The 23,185-nt window shown below is 34.9% G+C and overlaps 2 protein-coding genes and 2 pseudogenes across 2 annotated transcripts; 3 read left to right on the top strand and 1 right to left on the bottom strand.

Moving 5' to 3' along the window:
* Nucleotides 1-3,215: 3,215 nt before the first annotated feature.
* LOC120122399 (BES1/BZR1 homolog protein 2-like) lies at nucleotides 3,216-4,340 on the top strand. Its single transcript, XM_039141518.1, has 2 exons — nucleotides 3,216-3,519; nucleotides 3,630-4,340. Exons 1-2 carry the CDS (start codon nucleotides 3,298-3,300, stop codon nucleotides 4,323-4,325), a joined length of 918 nt encoding a protein of 305 aa, XP_038997449.1. The 5' UTR covers nucleotides 3,216-3,297; the 3' UTR covers nucleotides 4,326-4,340.
* Nucleotides 4,341-6,134: 1,794 nt separating this feature from the next.
* On the top strand, nucleotides 6,135-7,516 carry LOC120122754 (annotated as a pseudogene).
* A 345-nt stretch (nucleotides 7,517-7,861) lies between these two features.
* LOC120122658 lies at nucleotides 7,862-9,723 on the bottom strand (annotated as a pseudogene).
* Nucleotides 9,724-18,798: 9,075 nt separating this feature from the next.
* LOC120122624 (homeobox-leucine zipper protein ATHB-40-like) lies at nucleotides 18,799-20,270 on the top strand. The gene is made up of 3 exons (XM_039141750.1): nucleotides 18,799-19,003; nucleotides 19,099-19,412; nucleotides 19,991-20,270. The coding sequence occupies exons 1-3, from the start codon at nucleotides 18,913-18,915 to the stop codon at nucleotides 20,207-20,209; spliced, it is 624 nt and encodes a 207-aa protein (XP_038997681.1). The 5' UTR covers nucleotides 18,799-18,912; the 3' UTR covers nucleotides 20,210-20,270.
* The last annotated feature ends 2,915 nt before the right edge of the window (nucleotides 20,271-23,185 follow it).

Genomic DNA, 23,185 nt, shown 5'->3' on the forward strand with positions numbered 1-23,185 from the left:
TATGTAAATCATCGTCGTTGACTGATGATTGAAGTCCATAGTTGCTAACATCAGGAAGATCTGGAAATTCAGGCTCGTACATTACATCATAATCAGCACCATACATATGTGCAGGAAGTTCGGCTGGTGTTGTATTTATCAGAACGTCATCCTCATCATCATCAGAATGTACATTAAACTGTTATGAGTCAGGTTCAACGAATAATCCTGTTTCAGCACCATCTGTACCTGGCTCCCTAAGAGGTTCTTCTGGTGGAGATGAGGGTTCATCCGATAATCCAATGTTAAGGTCAAATAAGTTCCTGCTTACGTGTCCTCCCCTTGAACTTGAGGCCATTGTATCATGTGGGATGTGAATAGACTGCCGTCTTGATGGCATTTCTATATGTAAGTTGAAAACATTAGCAGATGAATATCTGCCCCTTGAAGTAGAAGAGATATTACCATATGGATTATTGGTGAAGCCACGTGGGTTGAGATTATAAGCAGTTGATGATGAATGTATTCCTATTGAACTTGATGGTATAACATCTGGTGTTGGATCCGCCATTAATGATGTGAAATCATTAAATATCAGTTGCGTTGGGCTATAAACTTGATCAGCTTAATATGCAATGCGAAAGTGAGAGTAATATGAGAGACCACGAGAAGCACGAACCTCAATAAAAGTGGCATACATTTCAAATAAGAGATTGTGAACTCCCCATATGAGCATCAACTATCATAGAAACATCATCATCGTTGGAAAGCTGAAATGATGTATACGTGAGTGGAAAAAGTTCAGTAAGAAATCTATACTGAAGTGAAGATAGTCTTCTCCGGCCAACTACGCGAATCTTTAACGAAATTTTTATGATTAACTCCTCAAGAGTGATGTTTCTCTTCAAGGTTAAGGGGATATAATGATTTGACTCAAAAATAACCCTCTCTTCAGCTTCCTTAATTTCTCCATCATACAAAACAACAGTAGAAAGATGACTCATTTTCAGAGAATAGAGGATTGAGATTTTTTGAGAAATTTAGAGTTTGAGAATTTGAAAGCTTGTGAACTGAAGTTTGTTTTGAAAGTCCATAATACATTGCATTTAATAGTATCTATAACCGGGGTACTATTCATGTAAAGGCGCGTTCTCAGGGGCGCGCCTTTCATTATTTTGTCAGAGAATATGTTATCATTGCCCTATTATGTCACTCATGTCCCTCGGGGGTTATGTTATCATTACCCTATTATGTCACTCATGTCCCTCGGGGGCACTATTCATGTCAATACCCAAAGTGGTGAAAGCGCGTTCCCGAGGGCGCGCCTTCCATTATTTTGTCAGAGAATATGTTATCATTGCCCTATTATGTCACTCATGTCCCTCGGGGGCTATGTTATCATTACAATATTATGTTACTCATGTCCATCGGGGGCACTATTCATATCAGTACCCAAAGTGGTGAAAGCGTGTTCCCAGGGGCGTACTTTCCATTATTTTGTCAGAGAATATGTTATCATTGCCCTATTATGTCACTCATGTCCCTCGGAGAACTATTCATGTCAGTACCTATTATTTCTGAGGCATAGTTGTGAAAGCGCGTCCCCAGGGATGCACCTTACCCACGTAGCATCCGACTCAGCAGATCTCATATAAAGCGCATCCCCGGGGATGCGCCTTACACGTGTGGCATCCCAGTCAGCAAAAACCAGGTAAAGCGCATCCACGGGGATGCACCTTTGTGCCACCTCGGCCGAAAGGGTGCTACTTCGAGAAATATTGGTCAAAGGGTGTTAGAAAGAGAAAATTTCGGCTAAAAGTTGTCAGTTTAGTCGAATCGCCATGAATAACTACCATCTAATTAAAATATATATGAATTTATGTTATCTATTAAAAAAATTAATCATTGACAATACATATATCTTATAGATGTAATTGTTTAGATCTAGGACTCTTAGAAAACTAACACTGAGACATGTAATAACAAGATATTATTTTTTATCTAACTTATATTGAATTTTTTTTAAAATTAAAATTTTAAAATTAATTTAATGTTAATTCAGTTATTTTTATTATTGTAAGAATATAAAATTAAATATTCTTAAATATATAATTTATTTTTTATATTTAATTAAAATTTTAGAAAATAAATAAATAAAGCATAAAAATATGTATGCATACAAAACTGATTAATTACCCCCCCCCTGAAAAAGGAACTTTAAGGCTGTGAGCAAACATTAATTTTGTAAGAAAATAAATAATCAAGTGCAGTAGAGAAAAATTAAGCAAAAAGTGGTAAGGGGTAAATTGCAAAGCAGTTATAGTCCTTGTCGTGTCAATAATGGAGGCCTAACCATTTCTATTTCTATGCGCACGGCGTAGCACAAATTGAATGTGTGCGCTCATTACAACCAATTTCACTCGCGCAAAACCTTTGGATAACCAACCTTTGACCGCCCTTCTTTACTTTTTTTCTTCCTACTAATTTACATTTTTATTTTATTAACTCCGCTGATATCATTTTGAAATTAATTTTTTAAAGAATTCATCATGTTTCAATAATAAAATAAATTTTTATAAAAAATTGAGTTCGAACAACTATATTTATAAAATATATATTATAAATTAATTAAAAAATTCTGAACAAATTACTCTATATTATTAAAAAAAAGTAGATATTGACCTTTCAAGCAAATAAAAAGGACCTTTTATATATAAAAAAACAATATCCTATTCTTTAGGTTTTCTCTAGCGTCCTCTACTTTTACAAAAATTCCATAATAATGTAGCCCAGTTTTCTTACCAAGCAAGCAGGGTACGAAAATACAATTTCCCAACAATCAGTCCTTTTGGGACTTTTTTTTTCCCAGGAATAACTGGCAAAAGACTGATTTTAAAGCAGAGAAGATGCCATAGGATTCACCAAACTCTACACATTTCCAATTTTTCACAAACCAAAAATTAAGAACAGAAAACATGTCATCAAAAATCCTTACCAAAAACCAATACAGGCCGCTTTCATGTTTTTCTGGGTTTATATTACTTTCTACGCTAAGATTACTGTATTCGAGAAAGTGTGAAATCAAAAGAGAGAGAGGCCGAGAAACATAGGAAGAATCTAAGAAACCAACACTGCAAAAGCGTGCAACTTTTCAACTTCAACTATAAAACAAAGCAATATCCTCGTCAAACAGAGACTCTGTCTCCTGCGTGTCTCTATTAATTGAGACTTCATACATTTCTGCATTTTCTTCTCTTCCAAGGTTGGAACTTGAAACGAAAAGCTAACATCTTTACAAGAGAGAAAAAGAAAAGTTAGATGTTAGTGAAGATGACAGGGAGATTACCCACATGGAAAGAAAGGGAGAACAACAAGAGGAGAGAACGGAGAAGAAGAGCCATAGCTGCAAACATATACTCTGGCCTCCGAGCTCAAGGCAACTATAAGTTCCCTAAACATTGCGACAACAACGAGGCCTTGAAAGCTCTTTGTGCCGAGGCTGGTTGGATCGTTGAAGAAGATGGCACCACTTACCGCAAGGTTTCCCTTTCCCTTCCCTTGTACATCTTTTTTTCTTTTTTTTTATATGTTGGAATTTTACCTTTTTTATGCTTATTCTAAAATGGGTTTCCGTTCATCTTTCGATGCAGGGATGCAAGCCACCTCCATTGGAGCTTGAAACGGCTTCGAGCAACATCAGTTCATGTTCATCTATTCAACCGAGTCCACAGTCTTCATCTTTCCCAAGCTCCGTACCTTCCTACCATGCCAGTCCCTCCTCATCCTTATGCCCGAGTCCGACTCGTTTCGGTTTCAACACCTCGACTCACCTCCTTCCATTCCTCCGCAACATTGCAGCCATCTCTAATAATATCACTCCTCTTAGAATAATATCCAGCAGCGCTCCAGTAACCCCGTCACTTTCTTCACCCACTAGAGGATCTAAGCGCAAATCTGACTGGGAATCCATTTGCAATGACTCCCTAAACTCATTTCGCCACCCACTTCTGGCTACATCAGCCCCATCTAGCCCCACAAGGCGGCACCACCGCACACCAGCCACTATACCTGAATGCGTCGAGTTCAATGCCTTAACTGTTGACTCTGGTCGTTGGGTGAATTTTCAGGCGGCGGCGGCGGCTCCTCCTCCACCTACTTTTAACCTTGTGAAAAGGGTGGTTCAATTTCAACATGATCAACTCCAGGGGAATGTTGCACAGAAGGGGAGATGCACAGAATTTGAGTTTGGGAATTGTAGAGTGAAGCCATGGGAAGGTGAAAGAATACATGAGATTGGCATAGATGACCTTGAACTTACACTTGGGACTAGCAAGACCTGTGTATAAATAAAGCTCCGATAAATTGTGCATTGCTCAGAGATCATCGTTCAGTGGCCTCTCTGTGTTTCCATCTGTACAGATTTAAGAACTTAGAGGCCATTTTGGAGGTCAGTGTGGATAGTTCAATCTTATATCCAGGATGGAAGAAAGAAATTTAGAGGTTTATCTAAAAAAATGCTCGCCTTTCTGTGTTTGTGTTTGCATTATCTATAATTTATGAATATGGTTGATAGGATTCTATTTTGGCATGTAGAGAGATTGTCTAGTTTGCAGGAACATCCATCCCTTGTAGAAAACACAAACTCGGGATTTGGAAGGGAGGAACTGCCACTATTTACTTAACATTCCTTCCAAGTTTTTATTTTTGTAAATTATTGGACATTCATATGAATGGGGTCAAAAATACTAGAGCTGAGTGAAATGTATTGGATCTGAAAATTACTTCAGTTTTGGGGGTTCAAACATGAAAAAGAGCATCTTTAGTATGAATAAAATAAACTCATTCCTTTATGAGGATCATGTGACGTGTATTTTTTTTCTTTACAGGTAACACCGAGGATCTTGTTAAAAGGAGTATAATCGAGTATATATATAATTATTATTATATTCTAATTAATTTTTTTTGTTTCTGAATCTTATCAGTTAGGTTCAATTTTTTTTTAAAAAATCAGGCTCAATTTTATCTATTAATCGTTTAATATTTCAAATTCAACTTTCATTTAAAGAGATAATTTGATTCGAACTCGACCTTATATGATATTTTAAAGTTTATGACTTGAGTTCCATATTGATTTGACTTGAAAATTTTATGGTGCAGCCTATTTAGTGAACAAATAAAATTTTTAATTATAAATTTTATTCTCAATTAAACTTTCCAACATGATGTTTAACGTTTAACTATAATATTTTTATTGAATTAAAAACAGCACAATAAATTTAAATGATTTTATAAATAATATTAAATTCTTATAATATTTTAATTTTAAATCATAAATAAAATTAAATATTTGTATATTGTAAAAATAAATTATTTATCTCGTTTTTAAATGAAGGAATATAATATTGAATCATTAAACTATTATCAAAAGTAGTAGTATAATAAAAAAATGAGAATAAAACATAGTACATTTTTTTAATCACATTATTAATAAATAAATAATAAAAAAATAAATTCTTCGTACACTTTAACTCAATTATCAAACTAAAATCATGACGATGTGTGATTTGGGTCAAATTTGGATAAATTAAACTTGAGTTACTTTTGATTTTTATTGTTTCGGTTCGAGTTATTTTTAGTTCGGATTGCTTATAGTTCATGTTGGTTTTAATTTAGGTAAAATTGAGTAAAGAGTAGCCCATTCACTTCAAGGCTCCTGTTACAAGTAGTAGAGAATCAAGACCCTATTTTCGCCTGGATTCTTTTATTTATCTTCAATTCACTCTTTATTTCTTCTATAAGAAGAATTCCTTGCAGTCCTGACATGATTGGTGGGTTTAAATTTTCAAGCTCCACTCATCCCACCATCAATTGTTTGCGGTCTCTTTTCGTTGGCAAGACTTCTTTTATATTTTAACTGATTTTAAGGAAAACATGATCCTTATTGTTACATATGACTATTCAAACCATGTTAATGAATTATGGAAAATGTAAAAGTATCGAGCCTGGTATTTTGAAATTCGTCTGAAAATTGAGTGCTTGAGATTTTGGCTTGAAACGTGTAAGAAAAATATCGTAGAAAACTTGAATAACAAATATCCAACCAAGCTCAGCTATCTATTAACCTGGTATTTTGGCTTGAAATTTTTGTAGCCATTATGTAAACCAGGAAGCCTCGTGCAGAGCTTCTTGCCGGTTCCGGTATGGGACATCTCATTCCGTACCTTTAGCTTGGTAAACATCTGGTTTCTTTCTCATCATGGCTTCAACGTAAATATCTTTGTCCATGCAGCAGATGCCTTTCTCAATCTCAACTTTGGAAAGTATCAGAAATTGCACATGATCTCCTTGAATTTTCTTATTGCCACTGGTAGATATCTCGGGCCAGATTGATAAACCCACTTCAATCTTGACACAGTTTGCCATGATGATCAATAAAGCTTGTTGTTGAGATCATGTTGTTGAGATGTTTGCAACCGAAGCTTTTGCTATGCTGAAGACTTCATGATGCTGAAGTATGATTTCGTCACTTCAAATGCACGGTTTCTTGCCCTTGCAGCCCATGCATCAAAACCTTGACAAGGAAGTGGATCAGGATGATCACAACAACATCCAAAGACATCTTCTAATTCCATGGTGCAATCCGATTTGCTTTGCTGACTGTTTTGAGCAGTTTTTGCAATGAAACTAGGTGCATTTCAGCATGGGAACTGATACGGATGCCCCTAAAAATTTAAAATTATCATTTATTTTAGACATTTTCTATGTATTTTCCATTAAAAATCTGTTTTTATCCCCCCTACAATTTTATAAGTCCTTCCCTTCTTAAAATTCTAGAAGTTCGCCCCCTAACATAACATTGAGATGTGAAGTTTTGGTTTGACAAGGCATGCAACCCAAAGAATCAGTGAAATACGTGCCTTTTGGTAGTTGTGGAACCCTGTCAGCCAAGCAAACTATAAAGCTAGCATGGGGTTTAGAGAAGAGCCAACAACGATTCATTTGGGTGGTTAGTCCACCGGTAGAGAATGATTCAGCAACGACAGATTTTAAGACAAACAACGGCTTTACTGACTTCCCAGACAACTTGCCTTAGGGGTTCTTGAATTAGACCAGCAAAAAGGGGTGGCGATTCCGATGTGGGCACCTCAAGCTGAAATCTTGAGCCACCCATCCATAGGTGGATTTTGTCTCACTGCAAGTGGAATTCAGGTCTGAGTATTATCAATTGGGTTCCAATACACGTGTGGCCATTGTATGCCGAAAAGAGGAATGCATCAGTACTGGCTGAGCACATTGGGGCGGTAAACCGGTCGAAGTTGTTACCATCTCAGGGTGTGATTCGGAGAAGTGAGATAGAGGCAATGATTAGAAAGACTGGTGGTTAAAGAGAGTGAAGCAACCTGAGCCAGGATGAAAATGCTAAAATCATGCGCTGTAAAGGGCTCTAAGCAAGGGTGGCTCCTTGCATAATGCTATGGCAAACATTGCCAAAGATTGCGAGATCAGAATGCAGAGCTGGAAAGCAAAAATTGGCTAATCTTTGTCTTGGGGATGGTGTTTCATACTGCATATTTTACTTATTGATACATAAAGCGAATGCTGATTCGAACAGAGATAAGAAGAGTATTTTGTATGACAATAAAAAAGAAAATGCAACCCTTTTTTCTTTATTAAATCAAGCTTTTAAGTGAATTACATGGAGAAAATTATATAAACCAAAAATCCCAATTCCCACATATAAACATCTTATTTGATAAGGCAAGACAAGACGAAGAATATTAAACCATGTACATTTTCTCCAATGGAATTGGCAAACATGAAAGGTAAAAGTGGATAGCAATAATTGGTGACATCTTTCGTAACGGATTTACAAATGCCAAGACCAATTCACAAAACCAAACACAATTCAATAAATAAAAAACAGATTGAACTAGGCGAAAAAATGAGGAATATGTCATGCCTGAGAAAGCAGCCTCTTGACTACACTAGCCATGTACTTCCCCTGATGCTCTGCAAGAACCAGCTCTGTTTCACTTGGCTCTCTTGTGCCATCACCAGCGTAAACTCCAGCACCATAAGGTAAACCTCCTTGTATGGAATCCATCTTGAACATACCAGCTCCGAAAGTGTAGCCAATGGGAACAAATAGCATTCCATGGTGTGCCAATTGGGTTATTGTCGTCCAACTGAGTCAGAAGTAGCACGAGAAACGTCAAAATGTTGATAAATGTAGTCCTTGGTGCATGAGTTTATTCATAAGTACATAACCCATATATTTGTTTATTATTTTTATATATACTCTCATAGAAAAGGTAATAATCTAAGCATCTAAACCTTCTAGTTTGGTTGCATAACAAATCCATTTCAACATTTCTCCACATGGTAGACAGCAATCATTTGACCAACAATCCAAATGTACGAATAGGTTACAAAGGAACTTGGTAGTCCATACTATTGAAAATCATGTCACTTTAGATCCTCAAGCATTTAGCTTCTGTTTTAGTGTAGATATGGTATGTCCAAAGGAATTTGGAAAGATCAAAAGGTATAATCACATGGAAATTGACCACCGATTGCGATCCAATATTCAGAGTTCATGTTGGGCAAAATTCGTCTTTCATTGAGCATGAACAGGATGTGAAAATCATAACTTCCAAAGGAAAATACAAGTAAGGAGAAACTAGGAAGCAAGTGTCCATTGGCTTAATTTTCTAGGGTAGTTAAGTCTTAAATAAGCACTCATATTTGTTAAAATAATATCAATGAATTTAAGAATGTAGAATGCCTACCAGAATTGTAATCAAACAATAAAATTCCTCATAAAAGTCACGGATCGTAGTTACCAAAATTCAATTAGATAATGCGATTACGATAAAATGCTTTATTCTCCCAAGAAAAATTTAAGTTACAAAGGCCTCACTACAATAGCTCCAATTCCTACCTATTTGATTTCAAAGAAACTATCTTCCATGATTTCTATCCATTAAGTTAATCCATTAGCACTTTGTTCAAACATAGATGATAAACTAAACAACATAAATCAACATGACAATACTCGTAAGTCGTATAAACCCAAGGCCAACATAATCAATTTACTAAATTTCTCTTGTTTTGGATAACAAATTCAGGAAACAAGAAAGAATCAAAACTGTTACTCAAAGTTTCTCTGCAAAATTGAGTTCCCATTTCAATCGAAAAACATCATTCCAGAAGCAGTAGAGAAATGAAAATTTTCTAACTTACGCCGTGGTTTATTGGCCTCCTCCTTGAGTTCCAGTACTAACAAAGAACCCAGCCGGCTTCCCAGCCAGCGCCTGCTCCTTCCAGAGTTGACCAGTGGAGTAGAAAAACGCCTTCATCTGAGCCGCCATGCACCCATACCTAGTCGGAAATCCAAATAGGAACCCATCCGCCTCTGCCAATTTCGCCGCCGTAATTTCCGGAATCTCCGGGTCTTTATACGGCACCTTCATGATCTCCAACACATCAGCCGGAAGCTTCTCGGGAACCTCAAAAAGAACTGCCTCAACACCTTCCACTCCCTCGACTCCTTTCTTCATCCGCTTCGCCAACTTCTCCACGTGAATGTTTCTTCTTGCTCGGGACACAACCACCGACTTTGCCCATGGAGGATTAATAATAACAAAAAGAAAGAGTCAAAGGAAGGAAAAACCCTTTTAGAGATCTTTGGATCCAGAATAAGTAACAATCATAGATAGTGAAGATTCGCATGCTTTTTTTCATTCTTTCAATTCCACCTTGTGAAAATGAAATATATACCTTGGATTCTGATGACAGTAGTAACTGAAGGCAGGGGACTGTAGCCAGGAATTAGAAGACATTCTCGTACGACACGTGTCCCAAACTCTAGCTTAAACGGTGACGTGTTAGTTTAGAAGCCGGAACAGATGTTACATGGTTTTAAGAAATGGGCCCATATTTATTGGATCAATATCTGGGCTTATCTGAAATCTGCTGATCCATAACATGAAGCCTGCATGAATTAAAAATGTGAGCTCCAAATATAATGCCCAAATATTTTGCCTTGAAGTCTACAGTGAGCCATGAAAACCTATATTTAAGGGTTAACTCCACCAAGCATCCTCAAACAATCCCCACCATTTTATATTGGTCCCTAATTTAAGTTACTCTAACTGAATTTTTGAAATATTAGTATTGTATCAACCAAGTCATTTCATTAGTATAACTAGAGATGGGCATAGGCCTCGGGCCAGACGAGTTTCAACCTTACCCAATTTTATAGGGCATTTTTTAGGGAAAAAATCATATTCAGATCTAGGGTAAAATTTTGAAGCAACTAATCCGAGATAATATTTAGAGATAATTACAACAATACATATCTCTTTATATTTTTAATTAAATTATTATTTATCGAACAAAAATAAAAATTATATATATTTATGTCAGGGATTTTATCCAAAAATCCCTGTCTAATTTTGGATCGGATAAAAATTTCCTAAACCATATCAGTTCGAGTGATGAATTGAGGTACTCGGATTAAATTTAGATAGATAAAAAATTTATCTCGACTCAAACCATACTCATCTTTAAGTACAACCGTTAATTTAGACATTAAATAATGCTTCCAGTTTGACGTGGAACAATATATGTGCTTTTAAATTTTCACATTAGATTTGAATGACATTGAATCTAATAGTTAGACAAAGAACCGTGAATGATATTTCTACCACTTATTTAGAGCTAAAATGTTTCGAAAATATTAAAGGTACTTAGTTGACAGCTCCCTCCATTTTAGGTTGTAGATTTAATATCCAGTATAAATAAAATTTTCCTTTTCTTATCTTCTCCTCCTGAGTAAGAATTGTTCAAAAAATGTTTTGAAAATAAATTAAAAAATTAACTAAAATATTATGAGAATTAAAATTATAGTATAAAATATATCGGTCATTAATTTATTTTTAAAAAACTAAAACAAGTTTAAAATCAAAACAAATTACTACAACTCAAAAACATCACAAATGTCGAATCCAATGGATATATAGGTTCATATACCGATGCCCAAAATACAAAATTAATTTAGTAACTCAAAGAATCTCTTTAATTACTTGTCCTAAAAGGCATGGACAAGCTTCCACCTACTATTTTTTGCACATGGTTTAGCCAGTTATCACCAGATTAAGCTACAACATATCCAAAAACTTTGTACGAACGACTTAATCATACACAAACACGTATCATTTCACGTGCAAAAGACTACACATCATAAATTTTTTTTAAAAAAGATGGCATAAAATTACACAAAGATGGGTACAATGCAGCAATAAAATAATGTATCTTCCTCATTGAGACTCTGTGGAGAAGGTGCTTTAATTTCGCTTCTTTATTGCTAAATATTTTTTCCCAGCCCGTCTTGTTGGAACAGTTGAATATCATATCAAAGATGAAAACAAGTGAGGTTGATGGGAGTTAGAAAGCGAAGGAAGATGGCAATGGAACCCTAAAATAGAAGCACATAAGGAAAAACCGGAAAGGGGCCAGGGGGCCTGCACCATTGTCTTTGGATCTTAGGTAGCCTTTGGTGGAGCTAGGGACAATCGGTACCTATCACCAACGTTGGCCAAAACCCTTGCCGTACACGTGTTAACCAAACTCCAATCAATGCTCGAAAGAATCGTATAGTAATTTATATATATATAACCCAAAGTTCCAAAAACCTAAGTAGAACACTATAATGACTACCACGTGACGAGCTTTTTCATCATCAAATGGAAGTAAAGATGTACAGCTTGGAATTTCGTAAAAGTTTGGGCATTATAAAAGTGTATGCCCCAAATCCACTTGTCCTCCATCAATGCTCTCTCTCTCTCTCTCTCTACTTGTGCGATCCTTTCATGTGTTTAATCATAAATTAAGGTGTTGTAGAATCATTAATCATTGTTTAATACACCCCAAAGACACGAAACCTAGCTGTTAGAAAAGATTTCTTGTGCTTAAGTATAGGGAATATAATCCTACTTTATGTGTTAATGTGGACTTAAAAGAAAGTGAAAGCGACAAGCTTAAGTGTTTGCTTCCAATAAAGAGGATTAAACCCTAAAAAATTTAAATTCGCAAATAAAGTCGTAAGATGGACATTTATATCATTTAAAATGGATTGCTTTCAATTTTCAGGGTTATAATATTTTGATCATTAAAATTGTATTTCATTATCACTTTGGTATTAGAAAAAAATTGTTCAATTTGACTTTGTTTTTTTTTCTTCTTCTATAAAGCATATTATTCTATTCTATTTTTATTATAAAATACACAACATTCAAAAAACGTATCACGTAGCATATAATATATATATTAAAATAATAATACTAAAAACTCAAAAAAAAAACAATTTCCCCGTTTTTGGCTAAAAAATATTTTTAAAAATTTTATAAAATCAATATATGTCACGAGATACATCCCTAAAATGCAACGTAATTTTTTGTAGAACAAGAAAACAAATAAAATAACTTCCCAAAAGAAAATTTTAGAGATTCAATTAAACAAAAAAAAGTACAATAATAATAATAAAATATAATTTTAAGGATTAAAATACTAATTAATCCTAATTTTGAACATGCTTTTAAGATATTGAACTGTTGATTTCGTTGAGCATTGAAATGGATCAATGTGTATATCATTGCAATTACTTGACTTGGCATCTTTTTTCAATACGAAGAAAGATATGGGCTAGGGTTGATTAATTAATTGATTACCATTCCCCCCCCCCCCCTTGGTGATCACGTGATCATACCCGTACAGTGTTGCACTGTAGAATATTTAAATTCGAACTTGATTAAAAAGTTTAATTACACTATGCTACACTTAAAGTAATAACTAATTTAGATAATGCCTTAAATTAAGGCGTAATTCAAGGGTTATCTAAGTTTTCAAAAATTAAAAGAATAAAAATTTCACCATGCCTTCTGTGGTTAATTTAATCGGCGCATCCAAATATTTGCTACAAACTCAACATTAATAAAGTAAAAAATGGAAGTGTTTTTATTTTAAAAAATCAAAATTTCAGAAGCCATAAATTAATTGTCAACATGAAAATAGATATATCGATAATTTATATTTAATAAATAAATAATAATTGTTTAAAAATATATTAAACCTTGCTTAAAGCATTTAATGCTTCGTCGGCTCATCCCATTAAATCAATTGATTATTGATATATTCTTAAATTTTGTAAGGTGTAAAAGAGTTTTCTAAGTCTCATTTATTACATAAATAAATTTATTTTTGTTCTTCTACTATTAAAAGGAACACTTTAATTTTTTCTACATTTTAAAAAGTAAATATTTTAATTTAAAATATCAATATATCGTTAGTTGAATTAAAATACTAAGTATAGATAATTTTTAGATCTTATTAATTTATAAATTAAACAAATTGATTCTCTTTGAAGAAATTAATCTAATTTATATATTAAATTAGTAAATAAGTACATCTCGTTATGCCATTAACTTTTTTATTTGGTACGTCTTCAATTATGATCTGATATTTTTTAAAAATATAAAATTTTAATTTTTTTATAAAAATTAATTATTTTTTATTTAATTGATTATATGAACGTACTTATTCGAAAATTTCTCAATTATTTAACAATAAACATTCAAATACTCTTACATACATTTTATTGAGAAACAATAAAGGATGGAGTGTGGAATCTGCACTGCATGTATATAACACAGACAAATTTGACTTGGAGATCGATGAGAGAAAGAGGAAACTGATTAGAGATGAGATTTGATAAGCACTCAACTTTATTTTCTTGTCATTACACTAGAGGTGGAGTTAGGGCCAACTTTATATTCATCAGACAAATGAACGTATGCACAATCAATAATGGTGTAACTTTCTCAGAGAGCCAAAAAACAAAGTGTCACAAACTCTTTATCCTGTGAAACTACTGATTGGTGGACATGTTGAAAATTCAAAAAGATGTTTCATTAATCTCAGGCTGAGTGCTATATGTCATCATAGGCTTGGTCTCATTTTCACAACCCCAGAAAGGAAATGTTACAAAAGAAAAAAAAACTGGGTATTGATCATAATGCCATACTTTTGCTGCTTCGAGCTGTATCACAACCAAACTACTTGTATGATTTGTGATCTAAATGATGGTTAAGAATACTCTGATTGAGTTGTGTTTATTTTTTCTTCATGCAGGTTGCAATTTGCTTGATAAATATTCTCTCCTTAATCAAGGGAAGACCTTCCATTAGCCAACAAATCTAATCGCCCAATTGCTGTTAAGCATGCACATGAAGTTGGAAGCTGGGGAAACAGGACCTCCAAATGTCGGGATAAACATGACAAATCATTAATTTAATGTTTTTAAGCACTCTGGTTAAGAAAACGCTGTTTATTAAATTCAAAAAAACAACTCAAAAGCATGCAAAGGAATCCCTCCTCATATACCATACGCAACTCTATTTATTTATTTATTTTCTTCATAAACTGGGGGAATCTCTTTGATGGTTTCATCCTTATCCTTTCTTAATCCATGTTTAACCTTGGTAAAGAGGAAATGGAAAGCAAAGTAAAATAAAAACACCAGCTATTGATTCAATAAACAAAAAACCTTTTACAACTTTCACTTAATTAGCAACAAAGAAATCAATATATATAGTAGTAGAGATAGCCTTGTCGTTTACCCGTCCTAAAAGGATAAAATGCATATATTTAGACAAAGATTTGCATTATAGCACTGATTTAAAGAAAAACTCTTCACCGATTTGGTCCATTTTAGAGACATAATGGAGTCGTCAGTGTAGTTTTAATAGGAAACCCTATCCTTAATAGCACTGATTTAAAGAAAAACCCTTCACCGATTTAGTCCATTTTAGAGACATAATGGAGTCATCAGTGTAGTTTTTATAGGAAACCCTATCCTTCTCCTGAATTTACTCTTTACTCGTACACGTAAGTATTCTTTTTAGATAAGATGATGCCTGAAAGAGATAAAGGAGCAAAAATCTAAAGTTACCGAGCTTTTTAGTTTTCTTCTTTCCTTACAAGCACGGTTTGTTAGATCAAACTGTTGGAAACTTTTGGGGTAGGCATTGACCTTTGAGGTTGAAGGTGGGGCAGGTAATAAATATGGCGGCTGGTGGGTTTTTAACAGTGGAAACGTAGACGGAAGTGAGCTGATTGGTTAGCAGGTGAGACAACTGTGCACATTGCAATGGAAGTAACACGTGTAACATGGAACAACGTGGTCCCGAAAGGGGTACTTTCTGGGGGGCCTGACACGAAAAAAAGCGTTTTGCACCCCATGTGCATGCATGCCATACCACCAAATTTGTTCTCTCTCTCTCTCTCTCTCTCTCGAACCTCTCTCGAACCTCTTTTTGTTTCTTCAATCATACTTGAATAGCTCCAGTTTGGGTGAGTCACGGATCAGTTAAGATATTACATCAGAATTACCTTGTACTTTTCAAGACTGTAAACTTCTAGTATGGGGGAAAAATGGAACAGAACATAACGTAACATAACCTTTATTTCACTCATGAAGTATTTTACTAAATGACTACCCCCCACCACTTTGAGCTTCTGCCCAAAGGTAAACGGTTCAACGACCTCATTTCAAGTAATTTTCTTTTACGTTTTTGGTTTGAAAATTGTCGATGGACGGGAGAAACCGGATTTTGATGATTTTGGAAGTTTCGTTGTTCTGATTTGGATATAAAATTATAAACAATTATTCTCCGAAAGAAAAATAGAGAATATATGAGCTGAATAAGATAATGAAATGTTATTATGATTTAGATATAAAGCTTTTAGTTTCTTCAAAATGAACTTGTTATTAGAGAGTTGATCAAACAAAGAATGCAAACTTAATAAGTTGAAATTCAACCGTCTTACCGTCTTGATGAATAATTTATCAGAAAATTCTCTTTCACCTAAAAACATTTCTTTCTTCAACTTTTCTCGACTTTTCTTTTTCTTCTTCTTTTCAAGAGTTATTTTTCATCTTTATTGTTATTCCTTTCACTTATTGGGACTTCTTTTTGTTGGAAGCAAGGAGGTCAAGCTACAAACTCCTGGATACAATCTAAACCTTTCTTGGGCAATAAAACATCTTATTTTGTCTGGTTAAGGAAGACAAGGTTATTAAACTTTTAACCCTCTCCAAAATTTTTTTCTATGGTAACTTGGTTGTTAAGCCTCAAAGTTCCATGTCAACCTTTGGAGAAGAAATAACAGTGAATGTAGAAACCAAAATGTCAATAGTTGAGCAAAGCAATGTTGTATCAGTGTCCAGCATTCAACATCAACTTACAAAGAACTTGTCCTTACCAACTTTCAGAAGCTCGGTGATCCTCTTTTCGTATGGTGCAAACCAACAACTTCCTGGATTAAGTTCCTCACGAAATGGACTCTCTTACTTGTTTTTCCTTTTCAAATAGAGGGATGTGGAGCCAACTCCTTCTTGGTCACAACATGACCCTTGTTCAATCCTACAAAGAGGGCGGTATTCGGCTGCTTGGTAGCGATGCCTGCCAAGACGAAATATCTGAGGCGGAGCTAAATGAAATTTGTCCTCACAAACCAGTCAACATTTGTTTCCAACCAGCAGTGAACACATAACAGAACAATAATACCACTGAAGCATTTAGCCAAACACATTGGAGGCGCATATAACGCAAAATTGCAATATTCTCACCACACAAAGAACCAACCAACATAGTATCCAAACTTCAATAAGAAATCCAAGCATATAGAACCATGCCATAACAGAACACCAACTTTCAAAGCAGCAAGTCAGCAGAAGTCAATCATGCTAAACTATAGAAACACGAGAACTAACTAAACAAAGAAAAGCCACTACGAAAATTCTTCATCGTTCCTCACCGCCAACTGAATATGCCTCAGAATTATTATGTTCTTCTTGTTGTCCCTTGCCGCATTTCCAGCCAATTCCAGAACCTCGGCGGCGAGATATTCAAGTGCGACGAGAGATAAACGGGAAAACCATATCCGACACACTCTGTGTATCGTAATTTCTTAAGGAAACGAGCCACACGGCCGATGGGAACTGGAGTCCGACTTTACTAGACCGAGAAATGACCTTCGACTTCGGCTTGCCTCGGCCTCCTTTGGTAGTTGCTGCGGTAGAGCTCATGATTTCAGATTTTGAGCGGAAGGGAATTTGTTGAACTTTGAAAATGAAGTTTGATGGGAGATCAGAAATAACAGTAAAAGAACTCAATCGTCGGCGCAACGGTGAAAGAGGCTGAGAGTGATGGAAGGCCGATGGACCTGAGTTAGTAAATGAGGAATAGACGATAAGAGGGAGAGATGACAAAAGAATTTTTTTTATTAAACAGTGAAAAAAATATTCTGCTTACAACCTAATACAAAAGTATGAAACCAACAAATCATAACAAACTAATAACAAGCTAATAACAAACCATAACAAACTAATAATACTCTAACAATGGATAATTAATTTAGTTGATAGATTAAATTTTATTAATTTGTCGATGATCATGTCAATATAACTGGTTGAAAGATATATGACTTCAAAAATTTTAAAAAAGTCATAGGACTTCAGAATTTGATCTAAAAAAATAATAGTAAAATTGTGATTACGAAATAGGATTAGAGAAGTATAATAAAATATAAATTATTTTTATATAAATATTTATATATTTGTAACTAAATCAATGAAATAATACCAATAAAATAACCCCAAAATTTTATATTTCGCCCAATACGACCTTGGAACTTGCAATGGTTAAAACTTAAAAAAGGCAAGGTTGGCTAAAGCCAAAAGAAAGCATGAGTTGGCTAATAGTAGTGATTGAAAGAGTTAAGATACCACCTAATTGGACAACAAAAGGTGACTTGCCATTGCATGTCCAAATCCAGAGGCCAACCACAACTCCTTTTTTTTAAGTTGGTAAGATTTGTGATACCAAAACCCTTTTAAATATTTGATTTGCTCCCTTGCTCACCCTCACTTTTGCTCTTAATTACCTTATTAGGAAAGCCTAATCCAAACATAGGGGATCAAATGTTAATTAGGTTACGTAATTTCAATATTAAAAAAAAATAGGAAGCTTCGTGGGATATATCATCCTTTTACTTTTATTAATTAATTAATAGGTTTTTTTTCTCTATTGAGATTAGGAAAATCTCTTTTTATTACCGTCTTTTAATTGGTATATCAATCGTGCACATTTTGGGATTTTGATAAAAGTATTTTGTTCACTTTCAAGGCAACACACTATCTTATCAGGAGTATGACTATTGCATAGTATTGGTTAAGTTGTTATTGTTGTTACAATGTTATTAAAATATTTATTGAATGACTTCGGTTATAGAAGATAAATATTATTCTTCTTATAAGATTCAAATTCGAGCAACTAGATTTTGTAGGGTTTATATGTATTATTAATGACTAAAACATATTCCGAACATATATTAATTTGTAATCATTCTCAATTATTAAAAAATATAAATTTAAGTGTGATGATAAATAAAGTTATGTTTTATTAATAAATCACTTTTAGAAAATAAACATAAAATAAATCTAGGTTTCAAATAACAATATCTTTTTACCTTATCTCTAAACCTGATCTTCCATTTGTGTAAAAAATCCTGATCCACATATTTATAAGATAGGTGAAAACTAAATAATTAAAGTATAAACTTTCATTTGTCTCAAATTAATATGTCAAATAATGGCATTGCTGTTATTCATGAAGCAATGAAGTCCAATCTTTGATAGGGTGACCTTCAAGGCAACTAACTACTACTTAAGTAGTACTCAACCCTATAAATAAACTACCTTTCTTTCCAACATATCCACTTCTCCACCATAGACATCATCCATTACTAAATTCAAGAGAGAGAAAAAGAAAAAACTTGAAGAAAGAAAGAAAAAAGATTAAGCAAAGATTCATGGCAGCCCAAATGAAAGAGCTTGAAGAGTATATGGCTCTTATCTCCCAAATGTACCCTGGGGTATACACTCAAGTTGCACCACAGCAAGGTAATAATTTGTGTAGTAAAAACTAAAACTTGAATCTTTTTATGATTTTTCAACGATCTTGGTAGCTTAAACAGACCCTTTTTTGTAACGAACAGGGGGACAGAAGCCTCGACGGCGGCGGAGGAAGAACAAGGCTGCGGAAAGCGGCGCTGCAGCGGCAGCTAAGAAAAGGAAGCTTAGTGACGAACAAGTTCATCTTCTTGAACTTAATTTCGGAAATGAACATAAGCTCGAGTCGGAACGGAAAGACCGGCTTGCTTCGGAGCTGGGGCTGGACCCTCGGCAGGTGGCGGTTTGGTTCCAAAATCGAAGGGCCCGCTGGAAGAATAAGAAGCTTGAGGAGGAGTACAACAAGTTAAAGACAATCCATGAAGGGGTTGTGCTTGAAAAATGTCGACTTGAATCGGAGGTATAATTATTTCAACCTCAAATGAGTTCATACATTTTACGAAGGATGATTAACTTTGTTGGATGTTTAAACACAAACCCTTTTTCTATTAAACCTATCTTTTTCTCTGGTAAACCATTTTTCAAAAACTTCTTTTATTCTTGTCTCTCAGGAATCAAACAGATGTTAAGTTCTAACCCAATAACATGTTTTTCTCCTTTTTTTCAACATGAATTATTTTATTATTTTATAACGAAAAGATGATAGGAGCTCACTTCCGTAATTTATGAGATTTTTTTGAAGTTAACAAAAGAATTAAGAGCGTAGGTTCGAAGAAAATCAAGCAAGTGCCTGCCCCTTTAATCTTTATACCCTTGGAAAAAGACAAGGTGACCCACCATATTAGGAACGTGCATGAGCTCTAGGCTCGAAGAAAACCATGCCATGTTGTTGGATTAGGCCATTATAAAACTTTATCAAGAAAACTTTGGACAAAAGGTGACAAAAACATTGACAATGAACAGTAAACTTTGCCACTTCATTACACAACATTAAGTATTTGATCAAAACATGGGTGTTTTGAACTCTATTTTTTGCAGGTTCTGAACCTGAAGGGACAACTTGGAGAGGCGGAGAAGGAAATCCAAGGGCTGACGGAACGTATAGATGGGGTTTCGAGTAACAGTCCGAGTTCATCATCGGCTCTTTCAATGGACCCACCACCTTTCCTTGGGGAATTTGGATATGATCAAGATGTTTTCTACTTAGGACAAGACACTTATATCCATGGCTTGGACTGGATGAACCTATTTATGTAATTAAACTAGCATGTGTAGATAATTATCATCTCTAATTGTCAAATATAATGTAATTAATCCTTAACTTGGTTCCTAAAAATAGTTTGCTAGTGTTAACAAGGAACTCCTAAATTTAGAAAGATCAAGTAACCTACCTTTTTGACTAAGATGGTTGAGTAAATAGTTGATAAAGTCTATTAGAATATGTTAAAATATAGAAATAACAGAAAAAATGGCATGACTTGATTACTGAGCATAAGTTGGTTTATATACACACTGCATGGAGCAGTTAGCTCTAACAACCCTAAAAACTGAGTAACAACCTCTTAAGAATTAATCACACAACCATGCCACGTGTATGACACTGATTATGTGATTAGTTGTTAGGAGGTTGTTACTCAGTTGTTAGGATTGTTTATGGCACAATTACAACAACACTGCTAATTATACTGTTAATATTATATATACTTCTCCTCATCTTCTTGATTAAAAAGAATGACCACACATTTTGGATCAAAACTCTTCAAAACAACTCAGGAGAGAGGTTTAGTAAACCCATCAGCTATGATGCATGGCAGGGACATAACTAACATATAGTTGACTAGCAACCACCTTCTCACGAACAAAATAGACATCAAGATCAACATGCTTGGATGAGCATTATAGATGATTGGCATCATGGCCACAACAATGGTGTTGTCACATCAAACAACCAACTCACAACATTGTTGAATGCCAAAATCAGTTAGAAGAGCATTTACCAGTTATATCAACAGCTGTATCTGCTACACTTTTGTATTCGACCTCCATCGTGGACAGGGTATTGTACGTTGTTTTTTCGAGCACCATATAATGAGGCATTTGCCAAGAACACACTATACCCAATTATGGAGAGTCGATCATCAATGCTAGCACCCCAATCCGCATCATCAAATGCAACAATGTTCAATCTAGTAACAACATGTGAGAATAGAAATCCAAAGTTAATAGTGAAGGATAAGTATCGAAGTATTCTTTTTACTGCAACAAAATGAACTTCCTGTGGTGCATGCATATATTGAGCAACTTGTCCCACACTAAAAGAAATGTTAGGTCGTGTATGACAAACATATAGAAGAGAGCAAACAATATTTTGTATTCACTAGCATTAAGAATGAGATCACTCTTTTCATGAGAGAGTTCGGATGATACTACATTGGCGTGGCACAACCTGCTGCAGTCGACATCCCTATATTCTCTAACAACTCAAGTATATATTTTTCTAACTCAAAACTATTGAACCATCAACACGTTTGACCTCAATTCCCAGGAAGAAGCTCAACTCCCTAAGATCCTTAATTGAAAAACGATCCTGCAGAATTGACACAACCTCCTGTATAACAATGGAAGACTGCCTCGTAATGATTATATCATCCACACACACAAGGATGTAAATATAACCATTGTCTACATGCTTGAGAAATAATGAAGGATCCGCCCAAGATACTACAAAACCCATTAGCAACATGTTGTCCTTGAGCTTAACATGCCAATTGTGAGGTGCCTGACGAAGACCATAAAGAGATTTTTGGAGTTTACACACAAGAGGCTTGCCATGGTCATTAAACTACTCAAACCCAGGAGGTTGTTGCATGTAGACATCCTCACTTAAATCTCCATTAAGAAACACATTGTTTATATCAACATGCCTAAGCTCCCAACCATTAGAGACAACAATGGCTAGCACTGTGTAAAATGGAAAAATGAAAAACAAGGTTAAACATATCCTTAAAATCATACCCTGGAATTTGAGAGAACCCTTTGGCAAACAAGCAGGCTTTGTATCGCTGAACAGATCCATCAGGATTACGTTTAATACGAAAAAACCATTTTTACCCAACAAAGTCCTGCCTTCAGGGAGTCAAACCAGGGTCCAAGTTCCATTTTTTTCAAGGCGTTATATTCATCATAAACAACCACAACCCAGTGAGAAGACTAGAGTGTTGCACATATTGTAGCAGGAACGTCATCATCCACAACACTCGAAAAAACTTCAGGTTTGAAAATTCCACATCGACTACGTGTTAACATAGGATGAATACGAGAGGAAGGAACACTGACATCAGGCTTAAAAGTGGAAATAGTATCAACATCGACAATATCAGAGTCATCACGAACAACTTTAGCCTCTGCACCTGCACCAGCACCAACAGTTTTCGCAGGTGTAACATTTTCTAAAGCAATAGCGTCCACATCATCAGAGGTGTGCTGAGAGCCGCCATCAACAAAATCATTCACAGTAGGTGGAGTAGTAGTATTTTGGGCACCATGTAAAGACTGAAAAAATGAATTCCTAAAATCAATAACAACTCGTAAAGATTGAGGAGTTGAAATTGTGTTCACATCAGAACTTAATGAATCACAAGGCCTCGTTCCTGTAAACGGAAAAATAGATTTATTAAATACAATATGGGGAGAAACATATATTCTTCTATCAGGAGCCAAACATTAAAACCTTTTGCGGTGAGGGCTAACACCCATGTAAGTGCAGGCTTGAGACTAAAGGACAACTTATGATTTTGAAACATCCTAAAGTGATGAAAACATTGACACCCGAAAACCCTTATCATGGAATAATCCATTTTTTCCAAAAAGTTTCTCAAATGGTGACAAGCCTTGTAGAACTTTAGTAGGAAGACGATTGATCAAGTAAACTATAGAGATAACAACATAAGACCATTATTTAACCGGTATAGATGCTTGAGCTAATAGAACAAGAGATAGTTCTACAATATGACGATGTTTCCGCTCTACAACACTGTTCTGCTTGGAGGTATGCAAATATGTCAGCCAGTGCGTAATTCCTTCTGAACCAATACTGGTGATAAGATCTGAAACTCACTACCCCAGTTGTTTATAAAGCCTTGATAGTAAGACCAAATTGGTTAGCTACAAGTTTCTAAAATAGCTGAAATACTAACACAACGTCATCCTTACATTTTAAAAGATAAATACAAG

This window comes from Hibiscus syriacus, unplaced genomic scaffold, assembly GCF_006381635.1.
Source record: "Hibiscus syriacus cultivar Baekdansim isolate YM2019G1 unplaced genomic scaffold, ASM638163v2 tig00110387_pilon, whole genome shotgun sequence".
In the NCBI taxonomy this organism is placed as follows: Eukaryota; Viridiplantae; Streptophyta; class Magnoliopsida; order Malvales; family Malvaceae; genus Hibiscus; species Hibiscus syriacus.

Bases quoted from the DNA above. Each gene is read 5' to 3' on its own strand.
- LOC120122399 (XM_039141518.1), top strand. From the start codon at position 3,298: ATGTTAGTGAAGATGACAGGGAGATTACCCACATGGAAAGAAAGGGAG. The intron at 3,520-3,629 runs GTTTCCCTTTCC...CTTTCGATGCAG, and splicing joins ATGGCACCACTTACCGCAAG to GGATGCAAGCCACCTCCATT.
- LOC120122624 (XM_039141750.1), top strand. From the start codon at position 18,913: ATGGCAGCCCAAATGAAAGAGCTTGAAGAGTATATGGCTCTTATCTCC. The intron at 19,004-19,098 runs GTAATAATTTGT...TGTAACGAACAG, and splicing joins TCAAGTTGCACCACAGCAAG to GGGGACAGAAGCCTCGACGG. The intron at 19,413-19,990 runs GTATAATTATTT...TATTTTTTGCAG, and splicing joins AATGTCGACTTGAATCGGAG to GTTCTGAACCTGAAGGGACA.